This window comes from Camelus bactrianus, chromosome 29 (genome assembly GCF_048773025.1).
Source record: "Camelus bactrianus isolate YW-2024 breed Bactrian camel chromosome 29, ASM4877302v1, whole genome shotgun sequence".
NCBI lineage: Eukaryota > Metazoa > Chordata > Mammalia > Artiodactyla > Camelidae > Camelus > Camelus bactrianus.
The window spans coordinates 2,245,586-2,271,851 of record NC_133567.1 but is presented as its reverse complement, the minus strand read 5'-3'; the positions used below and the strand labels follow the sequence as shown (position 1 = coordinate 2,271,851).

Genomic DNA, 26,266 nt, shown 5'->3' with positions numbered 1-26,266 from the left:
ACCGCTGGGCACTGCTTTCTTTCAACTGATAAATATATTCGGAGAAGAGAAATATTTTAACCTATAGTGTATTACCAGCCTCACTATGTGTTTACCTTCCAAGGGGAAAAGTACCTCTCCATGTACAAGTTAACCATCCTGAGCCTGAGAAACGCTGCAGGGAGCTGCACGGAGTCGCATTTGTGTCACCGTCAGCTCTGCCTCGCGTGTAAAAGTGTTCAGAAGCGGACTGTAGCTTCTACCATGCTCTTCGTCGCCTTAGCAGACTTACATTGTGATTATTTTGCTTTCAGAAGTGTGAATGTCTAATTTTATGGTGCCAGTTAATAGATGACAGTCGGCCTCGGTATCCACGGGGTTCAGCCCAGTGGGGATTGTGAATGAAGTACATGATCTTGGGTCGTCTGAACCCGCAAACGCAGGACCCGCGGATGTGGAGGCCAGACTGCGGGAGGGACACCCGCAGCGGTGCCGGGAACAGCCCTCGCAGGCACCAAGGGGTGACTGTGTGAGCCAGTTAGACGGGAAGGCGCAGAAGTGTTAAACACGCACGTTTGCGCGCGTCCTTGTTTGTGATGTAGACGACCCTGTGGTTATTAACGACAGTTAACACTAGACCCAGGGGACAGTCTAGGCTATCCTGCTTTCAGATTACAGAGTAACAGTTGCTTGCTTTTCCCTTCAAAGGCAGATTTAAGCCTCAAACACAGAAACGTAATACTGAGCAGATAATTTAAAACACTGGCTAAAATCTTTTATGACAAAATTATGAAACATACTCAGTAATGAAATGGAAAAGCATAGGAATGCTATGTTAAAAATTTGGGAACGTTTTACCTGCTGTAAAATGTGATTCAACGTTTTTTCTTGTTTTCATTTCTTTTTCAATTTGCACATTGATCCTTAATTTTGTTCCCTTTTGCTATTTTTAACTTTATTTGAAGGTGCTCATTCACCAGTCTCTGAATTAAATTAACAATAGCACCAGAGTATAAAATACTTAGGGATAAACTTAACCAAGGAGGTGAAAGTCTCGTACACTGAAAATTATAAAACATTACTGAAGGGAATTAAAGAAGATACAGATAAATAGAAAGACACCTGTGCTCATGGATTGGGAGAATTAATACTTTAAAGTGACCCTAATAACCAAAGTGACAGATGTGATGCCATCCCTGTCAAAATCCCAATGAGATTCTTCACGGAAATAGAAAAATCATCCTAAAATTAAGGGGGTACCACAGGTACTTGAATCACGACAACCATATGAGTAAGACGAAGCTAGAGGCGTTGCACCTGCTGATCTTAAAATGTATTACAAAGCAACAGTAATCAAATCAGTAAGATACTGGTATGAAAGCAGAGGCAGACCGATGCAGCAGAACAGAGAACCCAGAAGTACACCCACGTTCATGTGGTCAGCTCATCTTTGACAAAGATGCCAAGAACACACAGTGAGGAACGGACAGTCTCTTCAGTAAGTGGTGTTGGGGGAACAGCACCCACGTGCTGAAGAATGACACTGGACCTTTATCTCACATCATAAACAGAAATCAACTCAAAATGAGTTAGAGCCTTACATGGAAGATCTAAATCCATCACACTACAAGAAATGCAATTTTAAACCAGTATGCATTTCCTGTGCATAATCTTCCAAAGTGGCTACAATTAAAAAACAGAAAATACCAAATTATGGTGAGGGCTTGTAGAAACGTAAGAGCTCCTATGCAGCCGGGGAGAGTGTGAGCCTTCACTTCTAATGCAAGCTCAGCCCAAGTGCCCTGAAGCTCATGTACAAGAATGTTCCTGTCGCACTGTTCTTAGTAGTCCTAACCATGTACAAATGGCTTAAAATATTAATGAACTGTGTGCCCTCCAATATATTCTGTAGATGAGTACAGTAACCGTGATATCAAAAAGGAACAGTATACAGCAAGAAAAATGAAACATTGTGGTTACCCAGGACAACGTAAGTGAACCTCACAGAACACAATGCTGATTGAAAGCAGCATGTATATACATATATATATATATATATATATATATATATGGAATATGTCAAATATATGTGTATACATATGTGCGTATATATATGAGTTGATTCAGATAAACTATGGTAGTGTTTTGGAATGCCATCTTGATTGGAATAAACGGTACTACAGTAAATTAAGACAATCGCTACCCAAGCTGTCAGGATAGTAGTTATTTTAGAAGCGAGTGAGCCAGGTGTGACAGGGAACAGAACAGAGCGGGAGGCAGAATCTGAGTTGCAAACAGTCCACTTCCTTTGACCTAAGTTGTGGTCACACAGGGGTTTGGCTTTTGAATAATCAAGCTGTACATCTACATTTTATGAATTTTCTATAATGTCTTATATTTGATAAAACTTCATTTTTAAAACAGCACACAATTATTAATAACAGTTTTACAACAATCTCACTTTAAAAATAATACAGAGTTTTATGAGTTTTATAGGAAGAAAGTATTCTAACCAACCTGGTTAAATCCCGTCATTCTGAGACCATTGCAACGAGATAAGATTTTAGTTATTATAAGTTATAAGAATTATATCACCTTAATCATTATATTATTTCTTAATTAAGTCAAAGGGTTTTGTTTTAATTCAATTTAATAAAACGTACAGTTTCTCTATGTTTATGACTTCTCTGCACTGGCGAGAGAAAAAGAGAATGAAGTGGTCTACATAACCACAGGAAGGGCAGATCTGGGCTTCCTAAGGCTGTGAAATTTGAGTTTGCTGTCTCTTTCCACCTCTCTAACCTGCTGGAAGCTGAAATATTCAGAACAGTATACTGATATTTTTCAAAAATTATCACTGAATACAATTTTACTATTTTGACCTGAGTGTAGCTCTGAGGAACAGGCTGGGGATGTAGCCAGTAAGACCGAGGTTGTCGGGTTTGTAAGGGATGTTCCTTCATGCCTGTTGTCCAGGTCAGAGAGCGACCTCAGCATTTTCTGTGTCACAGGAGAGGGCTGTTCTCAATTCTGCACAGAGGTCAAAGGCGCTTTTATTTTTCATCATTACTGTGACTCGTGTGAAATAATTATATGGTGGAGGAGACACAATGCACTTTCAGTAAATTCTTCCTACACCTGTCATAGCAAATAACAACTCCAAAGAAAAGCTGTATTGCTTAATCTTATTTTTAAAGTAAGAAACAAACGAGTAATGCAGGCATAGGATGTTTCAAGCAGGACATTTCCGAGACGAGTAGGACTGGAAGGAAGTCGTGTCCTGTATGCATGAAGTGGCACTTTCAGATGCGTGCTGTGCAATTTCTAGATAAATATTTCGGAAGCTCGCCTGTCCTCACTTCGGACAGCGGCACCCACGGCACCTGACGGAGCCACGCCTGCTTCTGGTGATGCTTCCAGGAGACGGAGACACAGCCTCACAGACGCTGAGGTGCTGTGGCCACGGCGGCCACCACCGCCTCCCGCGTTCTCCCTCAGCCTCCCCAGGCTGCCCTGGGCCGGAGCCTGCCCTGGCTCACCCACCTCCTGAAGCAGATGCGTCCTGTCTCCTCCGTCCCTGTTCTGGGTGACACCCTCCCAAAAGCCGTAGTCAATCAGCTCAAGAAAAAGGCCAAACTGGATCTCACTCCAGACTTCGGTGTCACCTGGCATCACGCTCACCCTCCCCCGGGACCCGAAGGCCCCCTGCTTTCCTTTCCGAGTGCAGCAATCAGCCCCCCTCTGGCACCTCCTTCCAGGAACCGACCAGGCTTTTGTCCTGAAGAGTGAATACTTTTGGAAACCATGAGAGACCTAGAAATTAGTAAGAAAACGATCTCAGCAGAAAGGCTGCCACTGGAAGCACAAAAGGGCCAGAGAGAATACAGAATTAAAGGAGGCTCTTAAAATCCCTAAATTCTCTTCGCGGGAGCAGCCGTTGAACGACTCAACAGCAAACACCCGCCAGCTTTCCTGATGAAGGGGGAGGGACGCACAGGTCAAGGGCCTGGAAGGCGGAGCCGAGGCCCACGGAGCTGTGACCAGGTCTCACACCTAATCAGGGAATCCAGCATTTGCCCTGCGGAGTCCAGCACTGTTTCAGACCAGTGACTCCTCTTGACCTTCCATTTCCCCTTGTGAACCAGAATGTCTGTAACCGTCAGCATATGCGTTTCTCACTGCTGTGCGCTGAGGCTGCTGGAGGCAGAGGAATGGTCTCTTCAGCCTCACAGTCCAGGGATGGAGAGGAATCAGCCCCAGGGACTGTGCCTGATGGGTCCCACCACGGAGTCTCGTGTGTGCGTGACTGAGGCACAGGGGAGGTGACTGCATTTTGGAATTCGGGCTGATAAGTTTCGGTGAGACTTAGCATTCCGAGCTGAGGTTACCGTGGGGTGAGCCTCCTGGGGAGCTGAGAGAGGAGGAAGGCGTCTCCTGTTTCAGAGGAGCGTGAGCCGCTGGGGGCAGAGGGCAGGCCCCAAAGATGCGCCTACTATGCTGTTGTGTTTATACAGCATTTTTTTAATAGCACAATTTTAGAAATGGAAAACGGATGATTGTTTGTCAGAGATGAGGACAGAGTGAGGGGAGAGAGGTGGGTGTAGCTGAAGGGTGACCCACGGCAGCCTGATGGGAACGGGAACCTTCAGGTTCCTGACTGGCGGTAGAGACGGGGACCGACGTGTTCTAACACTGTGTAGAATTGAACACACACACACACACACACACACACACACCCACTGCACACTAAGAAAACCGGGCAAAGGCGACAACGCGGAGGGATCGCATCAGTGTGAACACCTTCCTTGTGATGTTGCACTGCGAGCTCTGTGCAGCGACGCCCGTGGGGAGCGAGGCAAAGAGCACCCGCAGGCCCGAGACGCCTCCGCTTTGCCAGCACCCCGCCGGCTTCCCTCCGCTGAGACCTTGCCTCTCACACGCACGTCTCAGGCGTCAGCTCACCCTCTGACTATGTTTCAGGGCGTTTTCACCGATGACCCTCCTCTCCCCAGTTCTGGTATCTCAGCCACGCCTCTCGCTCAGATGGGGTTGGGGTCCCCCCGGCTGGGGACTCGGCCTGGCCAGACAGCTGCCACCCACCCCACACCGGGCCTGCGAGTGAACACACGTGGCCCCACCCTCCACGGCAGAACCACGATTTCTCTTTGTGTGTGACGGTCCTCATGCTTTTAGCCTTGGGTTTTTGTTTTTCTTTTTTTTTTACTGGTTTTCTCATATTTGGCTCCGAGTTAGACATGATTTCATTCTTTTACTTAGTATTTCAGGATAGGAAGAGCACACAAAATATCTTCTTAAACTAATAAAAGATAATAAAATAAAGCATAGAGCATACGTATCATTTTATGACATACTCCACCGTTTCCCAAGCCTGCCCCACCTTTCACAGCTGGAGTGTAACTGTAAGTGCAGATGTAACTTAGTGCACAGTTCTGTGTTCGGGGCTGTTTTGGTCTGCAGTTAGGGGTTTATCCCAGGCCTGTGAAAACCGACCGCTGGTGAAAAACGTGTCTCCTAAACAGGGCAGTACTTCTGCTTCAAGCGAGCTTGTTTTAAAGCATTTCTTAATGACGAATCATTTGACACATCAGCCGCATCACCTGGGCTGTACCTGGAGGCTCCCCACAGCGCGGAAAGCGGGCGCCGCGGGGTGCAGCGGCCAGGAGCCCGGCAGCCGCGGAGCCGCGGGAGGGACGCGCGGCAGGGCCGCAGGGTCCGCGCGCCACGCGCGTGAAACCAACCCGTTGCCCCCGAGGGGGTGAAGGGCGCTCCTCGGCGAGCACCCTCACTGTGCTCCTGTGCGCCGCTCATCACTTACGTCTTCTTCCACGTGTCAGGGGAAAGGGGTGCACAGTCGGGTCAGCGACATCACGCTCAAGGAAGTGACGAAGAAAGCGGCGCGCAGGGTCCTCCTGTCCGCGGCCACCGACGCGGCTCGTCCTCTGATTGCCCCATTTAACACATAATCACCCCCGCGAATAAGCCTTTTGGCTCCAGGATTCGGAGTCACTTACTACTGATTTGATGAAGTTCTACAAAGTGCTAAAAATTGTCCTGAAATCAGGAAAGAATGCTATTCAGGCAACCGTACAAACGTGTTCTGGTTAAACCAGATTTATAACATAGCCAGGGCCATGATCCATGATTATGGAGAAAACTGTGCGAAACAAAATGTATTCGCTTTCGAAACATGCCTGCCCGCTCACTGTACTATGAGAAGGGGCTCTCTGGAGTTCCTGGGGCTCCTGTGCAAAGCCCTCGCTCCGGAGACCAGGAAATGCTCCCAGAACAAGACAGGACAAGCTTGTCTTTACTGTTACTAGAAACAGTTTCTACCCTGCACATCTGGAGAATCAGATTCCAGATTCGTAGCTGTTTTTCTAGTTAATTGCTCTGCTCTGAACTGAAGGATAATAAAACTTCCTCCATCCCCCTGTGAGGCCGAGCGGCTGCAGCCCAGACGGGTCCCCGCTGAGACCCGGGGGCCGGGGGACCGGCTTGCTCTCTCCCGTGCTCATGTCAAAAAAGGAGGAGGCTCAGCGCTTGGAGACTCTCCAGGCCACATAATCCAGAGACGTCGGGGTTTATCTGGCCCTGGGAGAGACATTTAGAAATGTTGGCCCTCGCCCCTTCCATCCTGTCTCAAAAGGATGGGTTGAGTCCTGTCCTTTTGGGAGTGGGGACAGTGACTTCTGCCTGGGCACAGGCAGAGAAGCAGTGTTCTCCCCAGCCTGTGTCCTGGGGTGTGACTGACACTCAGGTGCGAAAGGCCATGGGTTCCCTGCAGGTCAAGGTGCGGTGACTGACACTCATGTTACTCTGGCTGCAGATCTGGTTGGGAGAATCAGTGAACTTGTTTCATGACCCAGGGGCCTCACCTCTCAGCTTTGCTAAGCTGGCCTGGCTTTTCACACTCGGGGGCAGGGGGTCGGCTCAGGGGACAGGGAGTGAAGGAGGGGTCCTGTCTGCTCACACCTCTCCTGTCTGCTTCCTGTCCGCCCTCCTGTGGGCATCACCCCAGGAAGGCTTCCTGGAGCCACAGCTGTGTCTTGCTCACAGGCTTTCCAACATTTCCGAGGCCAAATTTACATGTTCCTCCCACAAAGTTGCTCCTCTAGCTCAGAGCCCCCAGCATGAGCCCAGCACTGCCTTCTCCTCCTCAAAGCCTGAATTTCATGTCCATTCTCACATCTTAATTATTCCTGCCTGTGATGGTTAGTTTTACGTGTCAACTGAGCTGGGCTTTGATGCCTCGTTGTTTGATCAAACGCTGGCCTGGACGCTGCTGTGACGTTCATCTGTAGATGTGATGAACATCTGCAACAAGCTCACTGTAGATAAAGCAGGTCCCCCTCCACTAGGGTGGGCCTCTCCTAATTGGGTGAAGGGCTTAGGAGCAAAACTGAGGTTTCCTGGAGAAGAAGGAATTCCGCCTCAGGACTGAGTTTCTGCCTGCTGGCCTGTCTCATAGATTTCAAATTTCCAGCCCCAACACTCACAGGAGCCACCTCCTTAAACTAAATCTCTCTTCGTACGTATCTCCCATCGGTTACTTCATTTCCTAGAGCCCCTTGCCTTGTGCACGGCCTCTTCCCTTTGTCCCTTCAGCCCTGGGTGTGGGGCTGCTTCCTGCTACCTCTGCGCTAACTCTAGTCCCTTCTGTTTACCTTTTCAGTCACGTATTTAACACTTGATATCTGGTTAAAATTCTGTACATCAAATTCTCTCTGTTCAAACAACAGGAGTGGTTTCTGCCTCTTGACTGGACTCTGAGAGAGGCTCTCTTATAAAGGCTTCAGTGTTATTCAGAGAGGGGTGAGACGCTACGGGGAGTTCTTATGAAATGGCAGGTGCTCACCCCTCCACCTCTAAGGAATGGTCCGACATCTGCTAACATCCTGCCGCCTTGTCCACGCCCCCGGCAGTGCCTTCCCTCCAGCCTCTTTCCAGGGCCCCTGTAGGAGGTTCAACAGAGGACCTTCTCCACAGGGAAACCCCAAGAGGAGTTTAACTGAAGCTTTAACTGAACTGCTTTAAATGTCACAATAAGCCAATGAGTGTTCACTCCTGTTTTCCTTCCTCCGGACGCATCTCCATTCTGCTTCTGGATCTCCCTCCTCCTGATGTATTACCATAGAGTATCCAGTATTTACTAACTTCTAAATGTGCTGCGTCACTCCCTCCAGGGAGAGCTGCTCCCCAGCACGTCCAGTGCCCTAAACACGGCCTCATGGCAATTCTGCAGGCTCCTCACCGAGCACTTGTCAGTGCTTCACGCACATTGACGCGTGTTCTGCATTTAGTTTTGCTCAAGGAACAAAATAAACTATTATACAGAGCTTAAGAAATTCAAACAAATTTCATTAAAAAATTTTAGTTTCTGTCACTACAACAAATGCATATTAAGCATATCCATTTTAGTCATTCTCCTAAATCTGCCTGTTGTTGAAACTGTGATTAAAATTAATTCATGCCCCAGTGGGTCGGATTATGTAATTAAAATGCAAATTTCAGTGTGGGTCATTGCTCACTGAGTGGTTAAAAGTCATTACAAACGTTATCATGACATTCTCCTCTGCACCAATTTGTCAGAACACACTTTGAGGCCGGCCTGACAAACTCATTCTCCCACCAGGTTTACGCTTTCATTTCTGAGGACGGGACCAAAACTAATAACCCAGAAAAGTTGCCACACTTGGTGAGAGGGAGCGTCCTTGCTTCCTTGCTGGGCAAGTGGCCTGAGAACTGCAGTCCAGGGGTCCAGGCAGCAAGGCTCTCCCTCAGGTGCGGCGCTAGCAAGTGTGGTTTCTGTAGTATCTCAGAGATATGCTGGTATTTTTTTCAAAATGTAATTAAAACCTAAAATTCACTTGAAACCTTAAGAACTGCTATGTCACAAATAATCATATGTCCCATCTATATTTTCTTATTTTGGGTAATGAATTGTATGTAACATAACTTTTGTCTTATTTTTTCATTTTTAGTGTTAATAAATAATATATTTTTAAGCTAATAAATAATATCTATACAAATGTTTATTAAAAATAAATCAAACATACAAAATATATAAAATGAAACATGAAAACTGTATCTTCAAGATCCTCTGGACTCTGTGTTTGCTCTAGGGACATTCAGGGGCGACCATCTCATAGACATCCTCCTAAAACTTGAAACATGTGCAAAGGGAAGAAAAAACCCAAAGGTGGATTTATTGTGGGGGTGAGTGTTTAATTTTTAAACTTTTATTTCTGCACTTATAGACCTGTTGGAGTACGTTGGTATTATAATCCAGGGAACAACTGTAACAAATCTATGTGACAATTTTTCTATTGGTGGGACAACTGTCTTGTCTTTATCTTTCTGTTACACGTAAACTTCTTTCTGTTAACAATGCCCTTTAAAAAAGAAGAACTATTGAGCCAAATGATACGTGCAGTTTAATGTTGACACTTAATGCAGGACTGCCCTCCAGAAACGTGTGACCTCTCACTAACAATGCATGAGATTATCTGAAGATTTAAATGTATTAAAGGCTTTTATAAACGTAACTACAACAATTAAATATAGTGACATCAATAAATTGATGATATCTGTGCTTCACAAAATACCTGTATTTCCCAGTTCATTAAGATACAGGTAAAATGCACGTCTGCACATTTTTTCTCTCCTTACGTGTTTCGCCTGACCATAATGAGGTCATAAGTCACTGAATTCAGGCTTCTTGGTTTGGATTTTCAAATATGTGTTGTGATTTATCATTGTCCTCCACAAGGGATGCAATCTCTGTGACGAAGACATGAGCTCAAGGAAGATACTCTTTTATTGTTTTGCAAAAGAGACTCCTTTCATTTGTTCCAGACCCAACAACAAGGAAGCCTGCACTCAGCAGTCTGCGCCCCCTGCAGCAGGGCGATGCCAGCCACGCCGGCCGCACGCCTCTGGGCTCAGAGAGCGCGTGTCGGAATTGCGCTGGGCCAGCACTCTGAGGCTCCCTAAAACGTGCACCCTGTCTATCATTGCCACCACACACCCACTCTAGTCTTGTCTTTCAGTAGAAGTCTGAGACAGAATCGCCCATTTCCCCAGTTTTTAGGCAGGCCCTTGCCCTGTGCTAAATGCCTAAGAGCGGCCACAGAATGAAGCCTTAGTAATTTGGCCAGTGTTTCCTTCCTCTACGCGAGGCTTTCTGACCCCATGTCGGCTGCTGTTTCAGCCTCTTCAGGAAGTGAATTCTGAGCCCAGATGACTTGCATCTATGAGCCACATCTGATCCAAGTCACCTGCACATCCCTGTGCAACTGCTGGTCAGATACAGGCTCGAACCATCCATTGGACAAGTCACTAAATGGGTCCTGGAGTCGCTGTCTGTGACTACCCTGCTCTGATGCCCTGGAAGGTCTGCCCCACTGGAGAGAGATGAGAAGTCGGCTTCGTACTAAGAGGATAAGTCATACTTACACAATGGAGCACAGATACTACAACATGTTCAACACCGTGGACATCATCGCAGACAACGTGCGGGGCAGGACTTAGCAACCGCCAGGCCACTGTCTACTTCCTAGTATCACACTAACACGGTACTCAGACCTGAAGGTTCATCTCTCTGTTCTGATACACTTGTTAACATGTTACAGGACTAGTGGAAAAAAACAAAACAACAGCTGACGCTCTTCCTCTGCATAATAGTTAGACTTAATGCATCACACAGAAAACACTGTTTGAATAAAATCATATATTTAGCAACACACAAGTGTACACCATAGAGAACTAATATGCTATTCAGAAGACTTACTAAATCAAAAAAATTTATGTATATTTAAACCAAATCTTTTCCTGTGAGTTAAGAATTTGTAAAACATTCTTTATAGATCACTATGTTCAAAAGATCTTTCAGCTATTATCCTGGAGAGAAAAGTTCTCAAAAACTCTTAAAAGGCACAACGCTTATCATGGTGGCTTCAAATATAAGATTAAGCATTTATTTCCATTATAAATGCTCATCACGCTCATATGTGCCTAGGAATTTTAAGGGTAGTCCAATAGAAAGAAGAAAATTGATTCCATACTGTTACTCACTATGAAACACACTTAATATGGTGCAAAATGAAATAATTACTATAGTCATTTATTATCCCCCCTGAAAAAAAAAAATCTCAACACACAGAGTGTAACTCACAGAGAAGCCGTCACACGGCACTGCTCACATGTGCGCTGTGCCCGGGCCCCCAGGACCGGGGCTCGTCCTCTACACTGTGCCCCGCAACTGCTGACATCACGTGCTTCCAGAGCTGACCCCTCGCCTCTTGCTTCCTGGTGGAGGCACTTATGGGAGAAGCCAGTGGTACAGAAGTGGGGCAAGAGAGTGAGGCGAGGGCCCAAGTCTGCCCCAGCAGAGGCTGCTAAGGGCCCCCTGAGGCCCCAGCCCAGGGGGCAGAACATCTCTGGTCAGCATCCTTATCTGCATGAACACTTTAATAATCTGATACAGCGCCCTCCCTTGGCCTCTTCAGGCCTGCAACAAGCACAGCACAAGTCCTGTAAGCCATCACAAAAGACTGCTGACTTAGGCTACATAAAAATGCAAAGGTTAACTCCCCTTCCTGTACTGTGAGTATGCAGAGCTTACAGATAAGTAAAACAATAAGAAGAAAATAGGAACACGCTTAACATGTAGAGAAAGACACATGAGAGGATATGCCAGTGCCATTTAAAGATGCTCATGGATAAAGAGGAAGTGGTGTATCTATACTATGGAATACTACTCAGCCATAAAAAAGAATGAAATCATGCCATTTGCAGCAACATGGATGGACCTGGAGATCATCAAACTAAGTAAAGTAAGCCAGAAACAGAAAGACAAATACCACAGGAAATTCCTTATCTGTGGAATCTGGAAAAAGATAAAAATTTTATTTACAAAGCAGAAGTAGATTCACAGACATAGAAGACAAACTATGGCTACCAAAGGGGAAGTGGGGGAGGAACGGCTCAGATTTTCAGTGGAGGATGTTCCCTGATCTTCTAGCGCTCTGCTATCACGCCTTGCGGGTGAGTTTTCCCTATTATGCACAGAAAGGAACGTTGACCTATAAACGAACCCTATTTCCTGAAAGACTTCATTTGCACGGAGGAAGGTGGTAAGGGAAAAATCTATTAACTCCTGCTTAAAGTGTCAAGAAGAATTCAGTATGAATCCAAAATTGTGAAATGCTAAGAGATTTGAAATAAAATTTCACTACAATAATATTAAAAGGCTAACAAATAAAAAGCCATGGATGCTAATGTTTATCTGTGACAATTATAGACAAGTGGCTCAGAATACCGGTAGTTTTTATTACGGTTTATTTTCAGCTTTGTATTTGACTCCCCCAGTGTTACTCGAGCCCTAGATACGAGCCGCGGTGGGGAGGGACGTCGCTCGTCACGGAAGGGGGCTCGGGGGACACGCCCCTTGCAGTTGTCGCCGTAAATAACGCGCAGCCGGGGACGGTCAGGGTTGACTATTCGGTGGTTAAATCACACTCAGTGCTAACACGGCGCACGCTGAGGGTCGAAAAGGCGGGGGGGGGGGTGTGAAAACACAAATATTAGAGTCATTCTGAAATGAAATATTTCAAATGAAAGATTCTTCGCTCATTTTTTTGGCAGGAACTCCCCCAGAGTAGATCTTCCGTTTCCCACGTCTGACCGTGGAGCGACCGCGTCTGGGCCCGGGCGTCGCAAGCGCGCCCCCTGGCGGAGCCTCTGTCTGAGTCACGTGCGCTTCGTGACTCCCCCTGCTCAGCCCTGGGAACTTGTTAAACTGCTTTTCCAGGATGTCACCGGCGCGCTCCCAGCCTCGGAGTCACCTGGGCTGGGCTGGGAGGGACACAGGGAGCTTCCCAGGCGTCAGCCCAGAGAGGGTGAACCAGACGCTCTGGGCTGGAGGCCGGCCCGGCGCCCGGAGCAAGGGCCCCGGACACACGCACACGCCCCCCGCCCTGCACCTGCCGGAGCGTCGGCTGGAGGAGGGGCGCAGTGGCCTGGCCGGGGAGGCGGCCAGCGGACAGCACGCTCTCCGAAGCCCTTCTCAGCACCTGCTCAGCCACACGTGGCTGTGCGGGCAGTCGGGCCGCGGGCGTCACTGACGGTGCAGTTTACAGCAGAACATAAGCTGCAGACCGCAAAGAACTCACTTATGAATGTGATACGTCAGTCATGGCGTATGTTGAGAACCTGACACTTGGTATCACTTAACTTTCAAAAACAAACCTGTAAGACAGTTGCTGTCACACAAATGCTACAGACGAGGGAGCTGAGGTTTAGAAAAGAGAAGTAACTTGGTTTTAATGAGCTGCAGATGATTTAAACATTTGCACCACTGAAATTAACTTGTGACTGGAGCGCCATTTACCAACAGATCTGGGAGGTGTCTGGATTTTGATCAGCGGTTGTAAACTGAGATTGATGCCAAGGGTCAGAGTTTTGTGTCCCGTCACTGCAATTCCACCCTCACACAAACCTGACACAGGGGCGGCTCACGAGAGCCCAGAAGCCAGGCTCTCACTCACTTCTTCTCCCTCTAATTAACGTTCACGTTATGTTTATGAAAGCAAGGGAAGTTGGGTTTAGCATAATAAAGCTGTAAGTGGAATCAGTTATTTTTATAAACAATTATTTTATTCTATAGTCAATTGTTAGTCTAAGAAGCCAACTATATTCTTAGGTTGATTAATCTGACATGATTTTCCTTTCAGACAGTAATTCAGACTCATTTTAAATACTGTCAGCTAACTTTCAACTTCCCTTTAACTTTTAGATCAATTAAATACAGGCCTTCCAAATGTTAAGACGCAGTGAAGCGATCTAATGTAAATAGCTGAGTTATTCAACTTTGTATTCAAATAAATATGATTATTTTGTCCAAACAGTTCTGACTTAATTCACTTAGATAGAAAGCTTTTCTTAAAACTGCCTTTAATATTAGAAAAAAACCCAGATCTATTACATAATATAAAAGAAATCTAATAAAATATGTATTTTCCTAAAGTTGGCAAGTGATAGTACCAATTATTTCCACATAAAAGTTAAATGCAGTCAAGATTACCTTCCATAACAGATAAAATAAAAGAAATACATGATTCTTTGTGAGAGTTTTTCCATCTTACCTGCTGGTTTACAGGAAAGTTTCTGTTGATTTTTTTAATCTGCAATGATAGATAAATAATCAAAGTGAGAACAACAGAGATGAAGTAACACAAGGTCCCTCAAATTTTATGAGAACTTATTTCTAGTGAGTTAACGTAAACCGGTATCTATACTGACGCACTAAAATCGCTGCATATCAATCACCTCTTATGAAAACATTTTTAAATTAGCTATTAAAATCGTTCCAATTTCATATGCAAACATTTCAAAGGATTCCCATCTAATAATTTTCTCTTTATGAGAAACAAAAAGCCTATGTTTTCACACAATTTTAAATAATAATCTACTAAGAACACAGAGAGTAACTTTCTAAAATGTTACTTTCCACTTTGAAGTCGTGTTATATTCAATTGTTACAACACGTAAGAGAACAGAGGAAATGGAATATTCCAGCGCTAAAGGATGATGTGTGTGTATCGAAATATTTTCAGCTAGGACCTTGAATAAAATAAATATTTACATTAAGACAATTTATTGAACAACACGTCTTAAGAATTTAAAATAAATTTTCGGAGAAAGAGTTTCCTCTGTATTAAGTCATGTAAACTAGCTTAAAAAACCAAATGAAAATGAACATCAGATTTAGACAAATGACCTTATGATACACAAAGTCTCTGTTCAACAGAAGTTTTACTGATTAAAACCGGTTTTCACCTTTAGCTGGGTTTCTAGGGACCCCTGAGAGGTGCTCTCTGCATGCTATGATCTTACATCAGACTAAGACAGACCATTTCACTTAGGAATTGTTTTGGTGAATTGTTTTATTTTTTCCTTTTCTAGTTTTAGTCCCCTCTGTCTTACTGAGAAATGTGAATTAAGAGGAAATGTAATGAACAGGGTGCACAAGACTGGAGAAGCACCAAACGACTCAGCTAAGAAAACAGACTGACTGGGGGGGACACGTGTCTGTTAAAACACGGAAGAAAATCAAACTTGAGAAATTGATGTGATTATGTGATTTCCACACAGCCATGTACCAAAAAGCCTGTCTTTCTTGCATTGATCCGACCATTTCAAAGCAGTTTTTGCTCTGGTGAGGAATCAGCTCAGGAAATCTCTGAAACTATTGGTGCCTTCAGCTAAAATCAGGATAGTTCAGAGATGTAGGCAGAAAGAGCAGGACTCTAAACATGTTTTACTGACCAAACAATCCATGTTGAGTACGTTGTGCAACTGTGCCTTTTATTAGGTTTTAAGGATTGCTATAAAATTCTACCAATATTTTATGTGAACCACTGTCTTCGAGGACGTTCTATCCAGCCTTGTGTCTTTCAGTCCCCCAACATGTATTTTAGTTCTCTGAATAATGCAGAACGTATGACTGAAGTGAAGTAACTGACACTGCTTTGCCTGACATTTACTTAAAATGGCATTCAGTGAAAACTGCCTTTCAGAATCAGGCCTAGGCCATCAAGCTTGCTGAAATGGAATTCCCCCAGGTTTGTGCAAGGAAACAATATACAGTGCTTCCATTTCTGGTTTTTTCCTGAATCATACTGGAACATCTTCTAAACAGGAATTCAATACCTTGAATGAATTAGATAGGCAGGTACTTTCAGATTTATAGCACAGACACGTGCGCACACACACACACACACACTGATGATACACGGTGCTACGTTCTTATGACGGGGACAACCTGTGGAGCCCTACGAGGGTTTCCTGGTTAATCTGGGTTCATGCGGTCTAACCAGAGAATACGCTGAGTGATTTTAACTTGAGATTAAAAAATAGTTACCTGAACAAAAGTTTTTATTAAAATGTGTGAAATGACCAAAAGAAAGCAAATGAATTCTTTTAAGTTGCCACAGTGTGAATGAGAAATAAAGCAAATTGAGTCTCTTTACAACCCTCTAGGCCTGGAGGTAGCAGGGTAAATGCGCAAAGCAGTGTTCCATTAAAAGTGGCCTTTTCCTGATTTTTTCCTCTTCATACTACTTAGCGTTATCTAACATTGTTTATTTTAATTTATTTTTGTATTATGATTCCCTGAAAAATAAGTTCATGAAATCATAGGTTTCCACCTGTTTACGTCACTCTTTTAAAAAGCTTTTTATAGAGGTCCTGGGGATTGAGCCCCGGCCCTGGTGCGCGCTGAGCGCACGCTCTACTGCTGCGCGGCCCCGCCCCGGTTTGCACCGCTCCTTGCACTCAGAAGTCCACGAAGTCTTGTCCGCCCAGCTCGGTGATGAGCTAGTGAAGAGACAGGCGACTCGGAACGAAGAATCTCACTCTTGTATTTGACTAACTTAGTCTTGAATGTAAGTTACTTCTAAAGAAAAAAAAAAAAATCTTAATTCTTAGCTTTGAATGTCTATAGTACTTTCAGTGGCTTCCAAACCTAGAGTTTATGCCGTGCATAGAAGAACAGGGAGGAAGGAATGCTTGATGATGTAAAAGCAAGTTGCCAGCTCAAGGGAGAACAGTCTCTGGGCTGAGACAAAAATACGGGGGGAGAGAGAGAGGCTCAGCACTCTGGCCAAGGCGTGAAGCGCACATCGGTCTGGGGAATCCAGGTGGGAGCGCTCTGGGCTCCTCCCCAGGTGCTCATGGAATCCCCAGGTCCAGGGTGGTTTCCAAATGACAAAACAGCTGTAACCAGAGAAAGCGTTTCAGTCTGAAGGAGGGAATCCAAGCTCTTTCATGCCTGACTGGTAAGGAAATGACTAGGACGCTGGAGATCCCGGCAGGACACACACGTCAACAAGTGCATCACAGACAGAGCGTGAAGCCAGGCCACCTGGAAGGAGCTCCACAGAGAGGTCCCAAGGACAGGGTCTCCGCAGGGAGGAGGGAGGAGGGGGGACAAGGAGACCTGCAAGCCCAGAATTTCCCCTGATAACTGACTTCTGACGCTGGACTGGCTGGGACACTGGGAACCTCCAAGACAGATCACAGCGCTGGCAGAAAAGGCAGACAGAGGGCAGCGAGGCTCAGACTTCTGTTCACAAAATTCTTATGAAAACTGACCTGAGGGCTTATCCAGCAAATCACCACACACAGCCTTCTGAGCGGGACTCCTCCCGCCTGCTGCACCTGACCTGACAGTGACCTACATCCTGACCTTGACAGTGACCTACACCCACTCCCGCCTGCTGCACCTGACCTGACAGTGACCTACACCCACTCAGCTGTGGAGGAGATTCTGGCATTCAGTCACCAAGTTCATCATGTAACAACAAGAGACGTCACAGGTGAAGGTGCGTACTCCTGTAACTTTCTTCTTGATAAAAGACAGATGAGTAACAGCAGTATTTCAGGTTTGCCCTTCTGTCACACTTACACCCTCCATCTAGGGTAGCATTTTTAAAAAGCAAATCTTCAATTGCCCTTTCTTAATTAATGAATTAATCCCTGCCCAGAATCCCATATCCCTCAGACCCTCGTGATCTGGCCCCTGCCTCTCACAGGTGTCCCCGGTGTCCCGGGTCCCAGTCTGTACAGACCTCGGGGACACACGCCTTGTGGAGGTTTTGCTCACAAGCTCCCCGGACCCCCACCTGCTCGCTCTCCTTCCCTCTTCCCTCCTTCCCTCTTCCTTCCTTCCCTCTCCTTCCCTCCTCCCTCCCTCTGTCTCTCCCCTTTTCACCGGGTAAGAATCTTCTTTTTTATTATGTCTACCTAAGGTGCACAGAGATTAAATAGGATTGGTTAAGTTGCCCCGGGACATGGCACAGCCTGGTTGTGTCTGACACCACAGGCTTTGCTCTTGGACACACATTCGAGAACCATGTCGCCATGAAAGCATTTCTGAAAACCCGCGCAGAAGTGGTCAGTGACCTTCCCTGTGGTCCTGCCTGTGGGTCCGGCTGACTTTGCCTTGTTCTCGGTGCAGGTACTTCTGACCTCCCTGCACCGGAACCTTAACCGCAGACTGTCCTTCCCACCTCTTCTGCCCTCGGCCTCGCTCTGGGCCCGTGTGACCTCGCATGCCCTGTCAATCACAGCTAGACGGCTGGCGGGGAGGGCTCGGGGGGCGTCACGGGCTGCTCCCACCTTCTCAGAATCCTGGACCTGAACCCAGACCGCGGCCCCAGCCCCTGCTGCTGCCGCCCGGACTGCAGCGCATCCCCAGGGCTTGTGCAAGGCTCCCGGCTCTGACCCGGAAACCTGTAACCAGCTCAGCGGTCCTAATTCTTCTTAACGAGGATCCGATTTCATCCCCTTTCTTAGTCGAAGCTGAGAGCCTTGTAATTTATTGAAAGAACCCAATTTATCCACTTTGCTAATGATTTCCATATAAACAAATCAACAAAAATGCAAAACTAACGGAAGTCACTAGACTGGTACGTATTTTGGGCTACTGGCAGCAGCTGGTACTAAGACCTCACATCCTCTTGCTATGACAAAACATTGCATGTTCTAATTATATCAGAAATTCTGGGAATTTAATTTTTATGACAAATCTCAACATAAAAAATTTGACATTTACTTTAAATTTTAGAGACACTGAGAACTAAAAACAAAAACCTGTTTGTGAATGAGACGTGGTTTATAAAAAATGACTAGGCAACTTCAAGGTGTTTGAATACGAAATACAGATAGTAGTTTTCCTAAATTTGAAAAAAAAAAGAAATAGAAAAAATGCTTTTTAATCAACCTAATAAAAATAAAATTAATAATTAACCTCATATGAAATACAAACATTCATTCCTGAATGTCGAATGTCTTCCAAATTAAAATATTACCTGGTGGTTTTATTCTACTGCAGCTATTTTTAGACCTTTATGGGCCTGTCAAGAGTAAACGGTCAAATACGCCCAAGGGCATTTAAGATTCATCTTGGGGGGCGGGTAGACAATGCACTATGGAATTACAACAATTAAAACACGGTTTTACCACTGCAAAGCCAAACAAACCAATGACTTTTGATAGAAAATCAAAAATTGAATCTAAAATGTGTATTACTGAGTTAATGATAAAGATTGTATTTTAAATTTGAGTAGAGAACAATGCTGGGATAATTGGTTAATTCCTTGAAAAACAATGTATCACCCACTAACTCCCCCTGCGTCAGTGTTTAATGTAATGCACACACATTTAAGATGGGGCGGGATGGCCTGAGGCACACCTACCTTCCTATTCATAGTGACCAGAACGGGAAGGTGCATTTAATGAAAGCATTTTATTTAAAGAAACCTGAGAACATCATCCCCCCACCCCCACCCCGCCTCCCCCAACTGTGAGGAGGGTGAGCTCCTGGCTTCAAACACAACACCTCAAGGCATTCGCTGAATTTTGAATCTGAACAGGACAAAAGGCTAAAAAAGATTAATCTGAAAATCTATGAAAACAGACAAGAGTTTAAGAAATGTATGCTGAGAGAGGAGCGAGGAGAAGCCAGAGGCAGTCAAGGAGAGGGGCACCGGGAAGGACCTGTCCTGGAATCAGGCTTGCTCTCAGCCCAAGGCCTGGGGGCTGTATCTTTGGGGCAGGAAAAACACAGAGCCTTACAAAAACCTCAACCCAGCCTTGATTCGGCTGGATTTAGACATCGGTCTTAGTTTACAAGACTAAAGAATGTTCATACTCTGATTCTTTTTCTAGACACCTCTATTAAGATGTAATTAGCAATGTTTTCACTGATTAATATGCCAAAAATCATAGGGCACTATTCCAGTAATGATATATTTTAAATGATGTGTGTGTCAAACAATAACATTCATTAATTATGACATTAACAAACAGCAAAATCCCTATCAGCCCATTAAATGGAGGTGATGTCAGGATGCAATTACTGTCATGGGAAAATGTTCATGTTTAACGTTAACTGAACAAAGGATGACATCACCCACGCAGGAGAACGGTCGTTTCCTTTTATGTATGTAAACAAGTTACACTTTTTAATGTGTACATAACACGTACACTAACAAAAACACTGGCAATAAATATACCATTATTACTGCAATACATTTTCTTTTTTTATTTGTTTTTTGGGGGGTGGAGGTGATTGGGTTTATTTATTTATTTCTAGAGGGAGTGCTGGGGATTGAACCCAGGACCTTGTGCATGCTAAGCGTGCACTCTACCACTGAGCTATACCCTCCCCTTTATATTTTCATTTTTATCCTCTTCTGCACTTCAATAAATAATTAAAATTTAAAAATACTATGATAGCACAAATTTTAAAACATATCTTTTTACCAGGTCTATTACCTCAAATGGCAAATAGGGCTTAGGGTCTGAATCTATAGGAAACAATATGCCCAAGAGATGTGAAAGTCAAGTGCTGGAGACACACTCTTGCAGAAGGAGAATTTTAAATAATTTTTAAGGGAAAGAACAAATTGGAAACCCAACGTGAGAAGAATCTTCACGTTGTGGATGAAATGGAATAGAAGAGAAAGTTATTTTCAAGATCCTAAAATTTATTACTAAAAATAGTTCTTGCTGCATCTCATCTACATATTTTTATAGATGTTTAATCAAATTGAGAAAAAGCTGCCTCTTATTTTGTCAAACATCTTCACCCTTTATTTTGCTTTCCCATCTTATTTTACTACATTAGTGCCTTTCTTTTTCTTATGGGAATCTTTGTACTGATGAAGTCTTATTTAAAGAAACAAATATTTAAAACCACATAGCAATATGAATTTATTGCTGCGTTATAAAATTTTAGTTTAAATTCAGTAGATTTTTCATTAGAGACTCTTCATTAGAACTTTAAACTTTAAGTTTGTGATTTTGCTTAAAAATCGAGGGGTACATGTAAAGGCAAAGAAAGCTTACATCACAAAACCTTTTCAGCTAATATTTCTTACACTAAAAAACTGAAAAAATAATCATAATTCTACCACTTTACAATTTTACCCAACGTCAAAAGTGAACATCTACTTAAACAGCATGAACTGTATTTTAAGTAACAATATAGACCTTGTCTGATGTCTGAACGCCGGGGGAAATGATAATGTGTCCCTTTTTTTCTTTGAAAGCATTTAATTGAATATTAATGATGGAAACCCTTAAAGGAAGTTAGTTATTGCAGATCTGTTAAATTGAGATAAGAATAATTACATGACTGGTTCTAATGAAGAACTGCTTGGACTTGATTTATTAAAAATAAAATTTGAAGTCACTAGAGTGCCCATCTGCTTTAAATATCACTCTAATTTTTTAATTCCTTAATTTTGTATATTCAATTTCAGCATCGCCAGTTGTGCCCAGCAATCAAAGCAGAAGTATCCTCCCCCGACATTCTCTTTAGACAAAGGGAGATGCAACAGGACATTTAAATAGTCCTTTACACAGTTTTTCCCCCTCCCACTTTAAATGTTTAGGGATTTTTTTTTTCCAATTAAAGGTTTACGGGTAAGTGAAGAGCTTACATTTAAAACCTGGGTCCTAATTCTGTTACTCTTTGCTGTTTAACCCTCATGTACACGTCGGCTTTGACGGCTGGGGAGGTGTGTTCCCCGGACACACACTGCTTACAAGGTGTATTTTCCCAGGAAAATTAATTGTGAAGATTTGTCCAAGCAAATAAATCCTATGGAAGCAAGAACCCACCGTCCAGCTCCCCTACAGGTCTGTGGCTAATACCAGCTAGCAGACGAGTGAGGGCCTGGAGACAGCTTCACCCTGCAGGCACAGGCCCTCCCGGGGACAAGGGGCGCTGGCGTGTGGGCGGCCGCCGCCGCCGCGCACCGGTCCTGCGGCTGCTCAGACTCTGCCTTGACCGGGGAAGGGAAGAATCAGAATTGATCTTTGCCGCAGGAGCCCCCATTTCAGCTCAAGTTTTTCACCCATTTTTCCCTGAATCTGGACTCTCTGCCCTTGCTACCTTGGTTGTTCCCCGTGCCTGTAGAAGCAACTTCAGAAGCACGCCATGTTGCTTTCAAAAGCCTGTCTGCTAACAGTACATCGATATTTTGAGATGATTAAAGGCACTGTCTTAAACTTTATTTTCTAGTCCAAGAATTTTAAAATTTTACCTATCATTGTTTTTAAGATTAGAATACATGTATGACACATTTCACACATAGTACACACACATACACACACACACACATCTTCATCGTGAATGAGCCGCCTGAAAGCTGAACTAGGTTGCAGCCATTTACAAATGTCTGTTTCTTCACTCAGAGCTGACGCCATTCGTTCTCCCACGAACTCACTAGACGCCAGACGTGACTGTGGGTTGGACACCAAGTGAATGCCAAGGATACCAGATTCCTATGCTCAGAATTGTCTGGCATAGGTGACAGGTAATTCTGGGCCTTTGGCAGGTGTGGTACAGCAGGTAACAATGTGTGCGGAGAGGGAGGAGGGGTCCTTGCGGGGGCAGCGTGGGAGCCCTGGGTTTCAGGAAGTGATGGAAGTGATGAGATGTTCTTTATCTGCCGGGATTGGTCAAAGGTGAAGGAAATAGGTTTGACCATTGCCAGATGACCCGTCAGCAGTCCTGGCGAGGGGGACGCACAGGCCTTACAGCTGAGGATTCAGACAGGACTCTCAGGACGTGTCTGCGGCCGCCTCTGCTCGCTGGTGCTCAGCTCTGAAGGTCCGTCTTAAGAGGAGGGGAGTCCAAGAAACACTGAATCGAGGGGCCACAAACTCAAAATTTTCGTGGACACCTTCCCTTCCACACAAGGCCTGCTACCAGGTGAGCCCGGAAGGCTTGGCCTCAGTGAGCATCTGGAGGTCAAAGGTGTTTCCTTGGACTCACTTCTTCAGAAATAGAGCCTGAGGAAGAGCCACAAGGGTTAAACTGCTCTTGAGCGAGGATGTTCAGTCTTATGGAAGCAAGAGTCACAGGCAAACAGACGTGAGGCCGGACAGCAGAAGGCAGGCGTCCACCAGGGGGCGGTGGCCATGGTTTCTCAGCCAGTCACTGTGGGTTTGTCACCAGGGAGTGACGCCTTCAGAGCGTCACGTGGTCACTGTGCTTCCCAGCGGTCCGTCTACCGAGGGATGGTGGTCATCTGTAGCTTGCCTCTTTCCGGCCCTTGACTTCCACTGGACGGTGCAGGTCCCGTGGGGAGTAATCACCCCCTGGTCCTCCTGAGTGGCCGTTAGTCTGGGAGCAGTGGGGGGCGGGCCCGGTGGGGTCAGCCCTGGGGCCGGGGGCATGACGGAGCCCTGCCGAATCCAGCCCGAGGCGGGAGCGGTGGCAGAAGGGGCGGTGTGTGCGGGCGCTGCACCTGCAGCTCTGAGGCCTGAGCTACCAGGAGCTGGGGACGCTCTGGCCGGGAAGAGAGGCAGAAGAATCAGGCCCGGGGGAGCGGCTGGGGGCTGGGGGCGACTGCACCAAGGCGGGCACAGCACTGCGTCCAGTGAAGCTGCCCATCTGATCATGATCGCACTGTTCAGTTAACCTCCAAGCAGATGCTCTGGGTTGTGCAAATAAGAATCAGCTACTATTTTCCAGTGTCAACCTTGACTTCTGGTGAGGAGTTTCCTCAGAGCCAAAGCAGGTTAGCTACTGCACCGAAACCCCTCCTGACGAGATACGCCAAGTCAGTCACGCAGAGAGCGAGGACATGACGGCAAGGAACACGCGCGCGGCACAGGCCCGGCTGGCCCTCACGCTTCCTCTGCTTCGGCTTCCTGGCTGCCTCGGCTCGACCGCCCTGGAACCGGTTCCGGCTGCCACCGGCGTGCCTGGCGCCCCTATTTTGGTCTGTGAGGAGAAACAGTGCAGAAAACAACACGCTAGCACAGAAAAGTGCATCTAAGGGCACAGAAACGCCAGCAGCCGTGAAGGGAGGAAAGTCGCCTTCAGTGGCGCCCATGCCTGTCAGAACTGCACTCCAGAAGCTCTGATCACAGACTCGAGTTCCTTTTCGGTAAATCTCCTTTCTTCTAGGCTTTATTTTGTCATGACTTTCAATTCACCTACGAGCTTTGTTGAGTCCTTTGAATGTGGCAGACGTGACAAAAGTTTTTCCTTCAGCTTTTCACACCCCACGGTATTATGGGAAAAATATTCCCTTTCTTTTCAAGTTGCAAGTGTTTGCCATTCAGTATAGCAGCTCTCTGTGGATTATGTATGACTCCCAAATAAGTTTTTTTTTGCTCCTGCAAGTAAATGGGTAAAATGTAGGCAGACGGGTGAACTACATCCTGATGGGCTCGAATGGCTGGTGAACTGAGTGTGCATGAATCCTGAGGGCTGCGATCGTCCCACGGAAATCAGAGGGGTATTGGCTGTTCGTGCGTTATCTTGAGAATTTATATGCTTTTGGTATTAAGCAATGCAGTAGATATTGTTGGTCGTCTGACTCAAAAGCCATGCACACTTCTTTTCTTGGTGACATCTCACCATAAATGCTAGAAAAAGTAGAGACTAGCCATGCCACCGCCCAGCCACTCACCCCCCAGAACTGTCAGAGGCTGAGTTCAAGAGGAAAGCGAGCAGTATTAGTCCAGTAAAGGGATTCTGGGAATTTTTGTCTTATCTTGATAAAAGGGGAGACATGTGGCTGGTGCTACTTACCCTGCTTCCCTTTCTTTCCTGTTCTGGACACTGAAGTGATGTTTGGAACTGCTGCAGCCTTTGTGTGACTATGAGGTGGCAAACATAAGGTAAAAGCCAGTACTCCAAGGGTAGTGGATAACAGTAGCGATAATGTGTGCAGGCAGGGGATGGGTTCTGGGTGGATGGTGGCGTCCAGCAAATGGCACCATCCACAATTATTTTCATGTGGGGAAAAAAACTCAACTATTTACTCCATCAGTACTTAGGGTGTCTCTAACTGTTACTGAAAGCATTCACAACTGATACATTTGAGGGAGAGAGTCTAATCTTTTTCACATAATATGAATTGTATGTCTTGAAAATCCCACATACGCAATCATACACTTTCATTTAAGACCATACTAATTCTCAATGAACCTTTAAGAATAGAAGCATATTATATATATTTATCTGTTTGTATACACACACACACATACACACACACACACAAGTGATACATTTCAAGCAACATATTCCATTCCAATAGAGGAAATGCGTGCATAGGATAAATATGGAAGAATTTAGACCAGAGGAGATTCTTTTATGTTAGTAGGTAACCTTGGGAGAAGTGGCACATGAAATTCTCTGTGTATTGGTCAGGGTTTATCTTAGTGCTGCAGCGGTAGAGAACAATGCGAAAGGGCAGACCCATGAAACGTGGCTGAAACAGAGCTCTGCCTTTTACCTGCTTCCTCTGTCTCTTTTAAAAACAAGGGACTGTGTGCAGATCTCTGGCTTGACAAATCAGAGCTGCCTAATGGTCTAGTCACCACTGGACATTTATTTTAACTCATTTTGTCCAGTTTTACCAACATTCTGTTATCCAAACAACCATCTCTCAGAAGAGGAAGAATCTCAGAGACAACGGGACAAAACCAAGACTGTACCCTCACGTGCAACGAGCAAATCGATGCTGCATTTGCCGGTGGCTCAGGGATCCAATCATTTAATCTAGAGGGAAACTGCAGAGAAGAGAAGCGCCGACGTCTCAGCGGGCTTTCAGGGCCAGCAGATCGGAAGTCTCTCACTCAGCCCTCGCAGGGACGGAAGCAAACCTAGGGTCTGCTTCTGAAGGGGCTCACGAAGCCCCAACCTACACGTCTGTGGACCCCAAAGCCTAGCTCCCTCCACGCGGCAGGGACGGCTTGGCCAGGGCGTCGCATGAACCCCTGTGACCAGGCAGCGAGCGCTCGGGGCTGCCCTTCCAGCCCCGGCTTAGTGCCCACAGACCCCTTCCCCAGCGCTGCCGTGTGCCCGCCCCACTCAGGCTCACAGCCCTTGGTCTCTTCCACTACCTTAGTCTTCGATGAACACTCTGTGTTCCCCGCCACACTGTGCGTGTGCGTGTGAACAGCGCTGAGATGGAGACCGTTAATACCACGAACATTTTCAAGTTACGATGAGGTCAGCCTTGGAGAGACTTGAGGAGTTGATCCTGGGGACGTTCCAAAATCGAACCTCTCCTTAATGATTTGTATTCTGCTGGTGACATCACAGGTTCTGCCGCCCTGGTGTTCAGTGACCTCAAGTGCCCAGTTATTTTAGGGACATATCTATACTGCCCTGTCAGCAAGGCTCTGGCTCAGCAACTCGGAGACATGCGTTTCCAGGAGCATTAAACTTCCA

General features: G+C 45.6%; 1 protein-coding gene across 2 annotated transcripts in view; it reads right to left on the bottom strand.

Annotated features, from left to right (window-relative positions):
- The window catches only part of SNTG1 (syntrophin gamma 1), a 117,388-nt gene that overhangs the window by 33,027 nt on the left and 58,095 nt on the right, over positions 1-26,266 (bottom strand). For both annotated transcript variants that reach the window (XM_010970710.3, XM_074354882.1), the window contains exon 11: positions 14,145-14,183. In XM_010970710.3, coding sequence (XP_010969012.1) covers positions 14,145-14,183 — 39 coding nt within the window. The remainder of the gene's footprint in view (positions 1-14,144; positions 14,184-26,266) is intronic.